The 10265-nt window shown below is 58.5% G+C and overlaps 1 protein-coding gene across 1 annotated transcript; it reads left to right on the top strand.

The window, feature by feature from the left end:
* The first annotated feature begins 5107 nt into the window (after positions 1-5107).
* On the top strand, positions 5108-9522 carry PDX1 (pancreatic and duodenal homeobox 1). The gene is made up of 2 exons (XM_076361810.1): positions 5108-5504; positions 8745-9522. The coding sequence occupies exons 1-2, from the start codon at positions 5108-5110 to the stop codon at positions 9131-9133; spliced, it is 786 nt and encodes a 261-aa protein (XP_076217925.1). The 3' UTR covers positions 9134-9522.
* Positions 9523-10265: the final 743 nt, after the last annotated feature.

Here is a 10265-nt window from a genome sequence, read left to right as displayed (position 1 = left end):
TTAGGAACATCTCCCAGCTTTTCAGCTCCTGGGCTTGATACCACGACTGCAACGCAGTGAGCACTCGTTCAGTCCTGAGGCCCAGGGCTGGGACCTGCTTACTGTAGAAAGAAGTTGTAAAGGGCTTAGCTGCTAAGTTTTAAGACGTATCTGTGGAGCCTGTGTGATGTGCAGCAGTTCAGAGTTTGACTAAATGTAGGGAGCTTTGCACAAAGAGATTGGTCTGGGGGGACATTACAGTGGGACAACATCCCAGCAGGATGTCTAACGTACTTAAATCCAGTGAAGAAACACAGCAGCAAAGAAAACAGGCCAGGAAAATGCTGTGTAGGATTGCTGTCTCCAGATATCAGCTATTCCAGTCTTCTACTCCAGTTTGCGATTAGCCATGCATACATAGCTCTTGTTCTCAGAGACTTGGAGAGGCAGTGACTCCACACCCTCCCCATACAGCCAGCTCCAGTGTGTCACCATTTTGTACTGGTTCGAACCATTTTAAGGAAAGTCTTCCTACATGTTTGGTGGGAGGCGGAGATACAGAATGGAAAATTTCAGCCCAAATGGTTGAAGTCCGGCAAAGTTACAATGGACAAACAAGAGGGGAGGGCTATGGTGAGAACTGCCAGGTGCCACCTGTGCGGCCAGGCTCCGGCTGAGCCCGAAACCTGCCCTGCCCTGAAAAGCCCAGGGTCTAGGGGAAAAGTCAAGCAGGCAAGGGATGTGAGGAGGAGTTCTCTCTGGGTTATAGCTCTGCCCTGAATATCTCTATCTGTAACTATCTGAATATACATATATATTGAGGTTTTTTTCTACTCCTATCTGGTATAATAAACATGAAGTGGAAAATAGAAAGTTGTGTGGGGCAGACAACATGAAACTGCTGTGTTTTCAGTAGAAAGGTTCACAGTATTTTGAAGTAATTCCTCAACTCTTCTTACAAGGCAATGAAATTGTGCTTCCCTGATAATAGGCAATATTCCTATCAGAAAATGAAATTATGAATATCGGGAGGGATGGGAAGAAAATTAAAAGGTGTAAAAGAGAAAATGTAAAAAGAGACTACACATATAAGATCCTCGCTTACTCTCAGCCTTTCCCAAGGCAACTTTCCTATATATTTCCTGGACAAGGTCTTACTCAAAATGGCTTACATAAACGTGTCTTCCTGCAGTTCAAGATGTGGCCCACACCTACGGTGTGAAGAAGCTGATGCGTGGTGGGAAGAGCAAACTGAAGTTACCATGTGTGAATGCAGAATCACTCAGAGACCAAAAAAGCTTCTTGCCAAAAAAAAGCTGATGAACCAGTGTTACTTTAAGGCAGGTGGAATAGTTCGTGCTCTTGTTTTTATCGTTAGTGCTAAGAGGGAAAGACAGCTTTGTTTTCACATGGTTATTGATTATTAACCAGCTTTGTGAAAGGTTACCTTTCTGCTAGATACAGCCGGGGGGGGTGGGGGGGCGCAGTTAAAAATCAATCCCTGGGAAAGCTCTGTTTCCCAGTCAACTTCTCCTTCTCCTGCTGCCAGCCCTTGCCATGGATACAGTTTCCCTGTGTTGGTCTGAGCATGGCTGGGAGAGAAAAAGATACTATTTGGAGTATGTCCCGCTCACCTTCAGTACTTCTTTTCTGTCTAAATGTGGATTGCAAAAAAGTGGTTGAGCACTGAGAAGTCATCAAATATCATGCAGATATAGAAAATCAAACCAGACCACTATTAGGAAGTGTGACTGAACTACGCTCCTTACTATTTTATACTCTAGTTAGGTAGTCAGGGAGGCGGGAGGAATGAGGAAACTACCATCAGTCATGACGGGAAAGGGTCACAAATTGAGTAGGGGTTCACAAATTATTTGCATTGAAAGGCAAACAAAATGCTCCTGCCTTTTTCCTAGGGAAAAAAAATAATACCGTGTCCAGATGGTTTTGCATTTCACTGACCTCAGCAGCCTGCAGTGATGTCTGTCAGACACTACCGGGGAAGAAGCGGACAAGAATTTCAAAATACAGTGACTCACATTATGCTCCTAAATTAACGATTTAAAGGTAAGATCATTGAAAATGCCACTGAATTTCAAGAGGCATGTTGTATATGTTGGCATACATTTTAAAACCACATAGATACGACATTAGGTATGTGGCTTGGCTTTCCAAACCACTGGGCACACGGCCACATTCATATTATATTGTAAAGTTTTAGGCTTCATGTAATACAGACTAACAGCTAACCATACAGACAACCTCTTCTCTGTTAGGCAAACACCAAGCTAGAAGAATATGATCAAATCTTAACAAGCCCTTAAAAGACTCTTGAATTTAATATGGTAATCCAAGTATTGCAGTGTGGTTATTGCACAATCTTATTGTAGGATGGCAACAGGGGAATTAGGACCGATTAAATGCAGCCAGGTGCACGGGCAGCAAAGGGTGGCAGTGCCTCAGAGCTGCAGTTAATCTGGGGAATGCTTTGCCACAAGCTGGTGGGAGGCAAAAGGTTTACGTAAGGTTTCAGGGACACTTAAGATGTGGAAGAATCAACTGAGGACTATAACATCCACACGGCTCAGGAAATCCCTGGAGCAGAAAATTCTGGGAGTTTGGGAGAAGGTTTGGGTGTGGTATCTCATGTGCACACCCTGCTGTGACCGCCCGAGGCAATGCGTATGGACATCATTTAGGGAGAGGGTATGGGGTCACTGGACCTTTGCCTTGAGTCAGCACAGCAGTGTCTGCAGAGCCTGGTTCCGGGGCGAGCAGGGCCATTCCCCATCACTCCCACCTGCCTCCTCCATCACCCCTTTCCCACACCAAGTGGGCACTGGGGTGGGACCCACTCATAGCTCAGAGGCTTCGCCTGGGAACCCACAGCTGTGGAGGGGCTCTTCAGCCAGATCTTAGTGACTGAGTCCCAGGAGGAGGAGGAGGCAGGCAGCGGTGATCCCTGGGCTCGGGCTCCGGCCGGGCTTAGCTCCCCATCCCGTCGCCCCCCGGCTGCCAGACATCACCACCCCCCGGGCCCGGCCAGGGTCCCCAGTGCCGGGACACCCGGCGGGGCCCTTTTCCTGCACTGCAGCTCGCCGCCTTGTTGTTAGCACGGCAAAGCGTGCCCTTATCACCTGCTCACGCAGGCAGAATGAAAGAGAATTAGCTCTAAATTATACGAAATTCATTTGCTTTGGAGGGGGAAGTGTTTGTTCTATTTAGAAACGTTCGTTATAGAGAGAGGACCGCATTAAGACACCGGGTAATGGTCCTCCCTGGAGATTAATCAATTTGCTCTGGGTTTTATGGCCTCGCGTTTGTTTGTCCGCGCCGGTTCTCCGTGGAAAGCCCGGAGCTGTAAATGCTCCGGGGAGCAGATCTCTGGGGAAGGGGCTGGGGATGCCGGGCTGGGCTCGGTGCGCAAGAGGTCTCCGGATCGAAGGACACACATGCCTGCAAGAGACCTCAGGGGAGGCATCGCGGGCACGTGGGTGCTGAGCAGGGGGGGGACCACCGCCAAGGGAGCTCGCCTGGCTCAGCGCATCCCCCCCGGCCGCACACCGGCTGCGAGCCCCGGGCAGGGCGCGCACCCCGCCCGGCATGCCAGGGGATGGAGAGGGAGGGCGCCGGGCGGGGGGAGCCCGAGCAGCAGCGATGTCTATCGGTAATTCCCGCTAATAAAATACTTTTTCACTATCCGCACTGTAATTGGTTTACAGCCTTTTTTGTTTATTTATCCATAAGAGCTGCTGTTAAATGGCTTGGGAAAGCAATCGCTTAATGGCTCAATATTGAATCAAAGACTCAGTGTGCTTTCTAAGAGATGGGGGACCCGCGTGGGTTCAGAGCGGAAACTCATTTTAAGTGTAATGGACTGGGCGGGTTTATGATCCCAAGGAACCGGGTGCAGGAGCGAGGTACCGGGAGCCTCCTGCGCCGCCAGCTCAGGGGATGCATCGCCACCGGCCAAGCCGAGCCGAGCCAGGCCGGGCTTAGCCGGGCCGAGCCGAGCCGAGCCGCGCTGCGCCGCCCGCACCCGGGCCCGCCGCGCTCCTCCCCGCGGCCTCCCTAGACGGCGTCGCGGGTACGCGCCCCGACGGCGGCGGCCGGAGCCCCGGTGCCGGGGGAAGGCACCGGGGGAAGAGGCGGTGAGAGGAGGCGGGCCGCGCAAATAGAAAGCGTGCCTGCCCCCGAGCCGGCGAGAGCGCGGCCGGGCCGAACGCCGGGAAGCAGGGAAGTGATCTTTGTCCCTTTCGGTCGCTCTCCGCCTCCTCATAGCCTCGTCACCAAGTCAACGGGCACCAGCTCGGAGCAGATTATCTCCGAGGGTCAACACATTGCAGCCCAAGCCGCGGGGAAGGCTCCCAAATTTACCCTTTGGGCAAACAATCCGCTGCCTATCGCTCGCTCTGGTGATAGCACTGTGGTCCCCACCGGCCTCATACTCCCGGGCACGGGGGGAGCGGGCAGAAAACCGGTACTTGCCTGCTCCCAGGGCTCCGGCACACCGGTCCCCCCGAGCGAGCGACCCCCCGGCGCATCCTGTCCGTCCCCGGACGCCCACATCCCTGGCCGAGATGCCCCCGCAGCCAAAAGTGCCCTGATGCCAAACCCCTCCAGGAGCCGTGTCCCCCGCGACCCCCGAGGGTTTTGCTCTCCGGGCCGTGCCCGGCGGTGCTGGGGGATGAGCAGCCCTGGGCAAGCGGGGCGGGGAGGGAAAGGTGGGTTTAGGGGCCATCCCTCCCGGAGAGCCCCGCACGTCGGGCAATCCCCCGACCCCCTCCCCGGCCCCGCAAGCCCCTCGCCGCGGGGCTCCTCACCCCAAAGCAGGGAGCCGCACCCCGCGGCGGGGTCGGGGGGTCCCGGGTCCTGCCCGGCTAAGGGGAAGGGGGTTGCGGGGCCGCGACCACCCCGGGTGGCCTCTTATGGGTCGCGCCCCGCCCAGGAGGGCTGCGGGAGGGCTCACGTGGGGGGAGCGGCGCCTATGGGGAGGCAGCGGGAGCCGGGCAGGGCGGCGGGGCCCGACGGGGCGGCGAGCTGTCAAAGAGGCATCCCGGCCGCCGGGAGCGGGAGCAGCCTTATGTGTCCCTAAGCTGCGAGACCCCCCCGCCCGGCCCCGCTCGCCATGAACACCGAGGAGCAGTATTACGCCTCGGCGCAGCTCTACAAGGAGTCGTGTGCGTTTCAGAGAGCCCAGGCGCAGGATTACAACCCCAGCCCTCCCGCCTGCCTCTACATGGGCAGGCAGCAGCAGACTCCTTACCCCAGCGCCTTAGGGGCTCTCGAGCAAGGCAGCCCGCCAGACATTTCACCTTACGAGGTGCCCCCCATCACAGAGGATGCCGGGGTCTCCCACCTTCATCACCATCACCACCACCACCCTCATCTTCCTCCTCCCCACCAGGACGCGCTGCCTTTCGCAGACGGGGCGGACACGGGAGCGATAGAGGAACCCCGGGTGCAGGTGCCTTTCGCCTGGATGAAGTCCACCAAATCGCACGCCTGGAAGGGACAGTGGACCGGTAAGCCCCGCCGCCTCACCCTGCCGCTGCCCCGCCGCTTCTCTCGCTCTCGGCGGGCAGGAAACCTTCCAGGCACCGGCCCTGCCGCCGCCGCTCGGGTGTAGCGCGGAGAGGTCCCGGAGGGGCCGGCGGGAGGGTCGCTTCCCCGGGACGCTTCTTCCCCCCTGCCAGCCCCCCAAGACCCACTGCTGTGGGGCTGCTACCGTCGGGTTGAACGCCGGGGTGAGACCCGGCCCTCCGGTCCCCGCCGGCGGGGTCGCCGCGCCCCGCGCTGCCCAAGCCCTGAGCAATTATTAACGAATTATTTTTCACCAATTAACTAATTGTCGCCGAGTCGGGGCGACGCGCAAACGCTTCCCGGGCGCTGCCGCTCCGCCGAGCAGGGGGTCTCCGCGGTGGGCTCCGCGCGGGGGCCGGGGCCGCGCAGGGCGAGGCCGGGGGCGCGGAGACACCCGCGGGGTGGAGCGGGTGGGGAAGCGGCTGGCAGGGCTGTAAGGGCAGGGCACGGCACGGCTGCCCGCGTCCCTGCGCGGACCGTGCAGCCGCGGAGCAGCCCCCGAAACCCCGGGGCAGCCGCCCTGCCCCTCTCCGCTGCCCACCGGGCTCTCCCGGGCGCCCGGGCGGCAGAGCCCATCTCCCCTCCTGTCCCACTCCCTCCCGCTTCCTCGGTGGGTTTTAGCCGTAATTGCACCTTTCCAAGTGAAAACCCAGGGCGGGAGAAACAATGCACAAACGAAACAGAGCTGCCAGCGAGGGAAGAAACTCTATCGAGGCAGAAAGTTCCGCTGCCCAACAATATTTTTGTCTCTGCCTGCACAATGTTATCGTGTCCTGCGCCTTTGTCACGCCTATACGGCAAATATTATATTAATGACTTTGTTCAAATAGACAGTTGAAAAAAGGACCGGAGTATTAAAATCACTGTGAAATAGTTTGGGAACTGCATGGGGCAGACCGAGGCGGGGAGAAGGAAAGGCGGCGGTCCCCAGTCCCCACGGAGGCGCATCTGCCGGGCAGGGGAGAGGAGCGCTGCCCCACGCCGCGGACTCGGCTGCAGAGATTGTGCAGGGGCGGGGGGGAGAAAATCAGACCGTTTCCTCGGGTTGAATGAATTTGGGGAAGAAAAAGAAAAAGAAAAAGAAAAAGAAAAAGAAAAAGAAAAAGAAAAAGAAAAAGAAAAAGAAAAAGCCAAACTCTCAAACTACCCCTATTTTTCTATCTCCTGTATCCGAGGAATGACAAAAACAAGAAGCAAAACGCAACTTTTCCCGTAAAAGCCGAAACCCCTTCCCTGCTCTTCCCAGCTCTCCCGGGAGGTGCAGGCCAGGGCTGTGCTGCAGCCTTACACGGTGCACGGGATGTGTGTGCGAGCACACGCACGCACGGGCTGTTCCTATCGCGGGTGCACGGTGCACGCCCGGACAGCGAAAGGGGCACAGCGCCGTGCCGGGCGCCTACACAACGCTCGTGGCCAAACCCCAGTATATTTGCACAGTATATATGGCCAACCATATAGCCTAAGGATTTATTTTTTATGGAAACCCTTGGGATTTAGGCGTCCGTGGATTCTGCGGGCCTTTGTGTTGTTACTGCCGTGGAAAGGCGCCCAGAGAGGCCGCGGCCGAGCCCGGCCCGGTGCCACCCACCGTGCCCGGCTCCGCGCCCGCCGGGGCCGCCTGCCCGGGGGCCGCTGGCCGCGTCCCGGGGCTCGCCCCGTCCCGCGGGCGGGGCACGGCGGGGAGAGCGGCCCGGCGAGCCCCGGGCCCCGGCCGGCCGCGGCCCTCCGACAGGCCCACGGTGTTCCGCCTCCCGGCAGCACTAGTTTACTTTACCATAACAGAACATTTTTTTCGAATCCATACACACACATCCGAGTATATACATAAGTTTATATTTAGAAACATTTTATGCATATACGTATATTTTAAATATATATTTTAATTATAGGTATGCATAGGTGTATATAGATAGGTTTATATTTATAAACATTTTATGTATATACATATATTTTAATGTATATTTTAAAAAATATATACCCACGTAGCTGTACATACATAGGTTTCTATTTATAAACATTATTTATATAAAATCATGGGAATATGTGAGCGGCGGGAGATCCCGCGTAGCCCTCTGTTGAAATGGCTGTTTCAATCTGGCTGTCTAAACCCCTGTGCCCTACAGATGATATCGCCACCAAACGCGTACCCAGCTGGGCTCCCGGTGCTGGCGATAGCGGCCGTGAGTTTCAGTGCTCATCCCCGGCCCCGCTCGCTGCCGCCGCCGGTACCACCCGCGCCCCAGCACCCACGCAGGACGGCGGCGGCCGCGCTGGGAATGCTGTCGCTGTTGCCGGGAACGAGAAATCCAAGGTTTCACCAACCTGCCGAAACGAGGGGCTGCCGGCCCTGGTCCCGCTCCCGGCCCGGCAGCCGCATCGGCGCCCACCCCGATGCCTCCCGCGGGGGTCTCGGCGGCCGGGAAAGGGCCAAAGCCTCCGTGGGCCCAGGGTTGCTCGGTGGCGATATCCCGGGAGACTCCCCGCGGCCCTCAGCCTCCTGTTCCGTGAGATTTCCCCCCATCTTTTTGCGGCTTGTGCATAGGACGGAGGCCCCCTCACCCGAGGCCCCGTCGGGGAGAGCCGCCTGCCCTGCCCCGCCGCGCCGCCTCCCCGGGACCCCGCGGCCTGCGGGCCCTCCGCTGGCGGCATGGCTTCTCCTCCGGCTCGTTTACCGGAGAGCTGAGATGTTTTAATTTCTTTTTTTAATTATGTTTTGTTTGGCCGCTTGTGCGTGTGTGTCACACAAGAAAACCAAATTTTTGTTGTTATTGCTTTGTTTTGATTTTTTAATTGGTTTTCTCTGGCGGTTTTTTTTCCCCGTTCTGTTTTGGGTTGGGTTTTTTTCTTTTTTTTCTTTTTCTTGTTCTGTTTTTTTTTCACGCGAACCTGAGCAATTGCCAGGCCCCGGATCCTGCGGGGCTTTCGGCGGCACGCAAACGGTGGCGCATGAGCGTCTCCCCCGGCTTGAGGGACGGCGCTTCCCTGAAAAGCTCCACCAAATTATTATAAAAAATACGAAATTGTTATAAAATAGCAGCAGTCCTGACAGCCGCCGCCAGCACCGCCCGGCCGGGGGGGCTCCCAGAGGCCGCCCCCTCACCCCGCTTGCTTCCCTCCGCGTGGCCCCCCGCAGCCCGAGGGGGCGGCCGGGCGGGCCGGGGCTGACTCTCCCTTCTCTCCAGGGGGGTCCTACGTGGTGGAGCAGGAAGAGAACAAGCGGACGAGGACGGCGTACACCCGGGCGCAGCTGCTGGAGCTGGAGAAGGAGTTTCTCTTCAACAAGTACATCTCCAGGCCGCGGCGGGTGGAACTGGCTGTCATGTTGAACTTGACCGAGAGGCACATCAAGATCTGGTTCCAGAACCGGCGCATGAAGTGGAAGAAAGAAGAGGACAAAAAGCGAGGGGCGGGCAACAGCAATGACACCGAGCAAGACTGTGTGGTGTCCTCCGGGGAGCTGCAGGGCAAGGAGGGTCTCCAGCCGTGCCCCCCCGGGAACCTGCCCTCGGGGGCCTCCAGGGACCTGCTCGCCCCCAGCCTCGCCCCCAGAAGGCAGCAGGACTCTCGGTGAGACGCGGGGAGACCCACGCCCCGGGCCGAGGAAGCGGATGGGGCCGGGGAGAGGGCCGAGAGGGTGGCACCGGCTCCCCGCCGCCGTGCTGCGCCGTGCCGTGGCCGACCCTCGCCCGCCTTCCCCCCGGGGAAACTCGGTGTCCCCACTCCGAAATTCCCGTCCTGCGAAAATTAAATGAAAGGTGTTCGGCTGTAGCGAAAAGAAGCTCGCTGCGGGCCGTACGGCCGGAGGAGGCCGAAGCGAGCCACCGGGATGGCGGTGAGCCCGGACCGCTCCCCCCGGGCACCCCGCGCCGCTGCGGGCCCTCCCGGGCAGCTTCTCCCGGGGAAGGCGGATCTCGGGCGGCCGCCGGCGGTGTGTGCAACCCTGGGTGCACGGAGCGGTCTGGAAACCGGAGGAGAAGCGAGCGCACGCCGCCTTACCGCGGACGGCTGCCCGGTCGGGCCGCGGGTCCCGCCGTGCCCGGCGCCGCACAAGCGCGGACGCGGAACCGTGCGTCCCAGACCATCCCGGGGCTGGCACCCCGCCGTCCCCGTCCCTTCCAGAGGCCCCGTGACATCGGCTCTACCGAGGACACCCCGCAGGGACTATTAGCCCCTTCTTTGGAAGCTGGAATCTGTTTTGTTTCGTTTTCTTTTACCTTTGCGGGGGGGGGGGGGGGGGGGGGGGAGGCGGAAAGAAAGAAAGAAAAAAGAAGAAGGAAAAAAAAAAAAGCCCCAGTGTCCTGCGGGCAGGATTTGTCTCCCCCAATGACCGGCTCCTGATGACCGGCGCAGGTAGCCAGGCCCTCCTCCGGGCTCCGCCAGCGGCTCCGCTGCGGGGGCTCCGCGGCGCGCAGGACTGCGCTCGCCTCCCCGAGGGATGGGTGCAAGCCCGGGGATGCGGCAGAAAATCCGCGGGTCATCTCGGGCCGGGGGGCAGAGGCAGATCGGGCTGCGAGCCGAGAGCGGGACGTATCCGGGGGGTTAGGGCTGGTCCCAGGGACATTTTCCTTTGGGGAAAAGCTCCTGCCTCTCTTCCTCCTCTCCCGCAAGCTCGGATTCTGCCTCGGAGACAAGAAGCCTCCCTGCAGCACAAGCTCCCGGCCCGGCGTGGCTTTCCGCATGTTTTTTCTCTGCAGGCCAGGCTT

The sequence above is a fragment of the Aptenodytes patagonicus genome, chromosome 1, assembly GCF_965638725.1.
Source record: "Aptenodytes patagonicus chromosome 1, bAptPat1.pri.cur, whole genome shotgun sequence".
NCBI lineage: Eukaryota > Metazoa > Chordata > Aves > Sphenisciformes > Spheniscidae > Aptenodytes > Aptenodytes patagonicus.
This window is presented reverse-complemented; position numbering and strand designations above follow the sequence as displayed.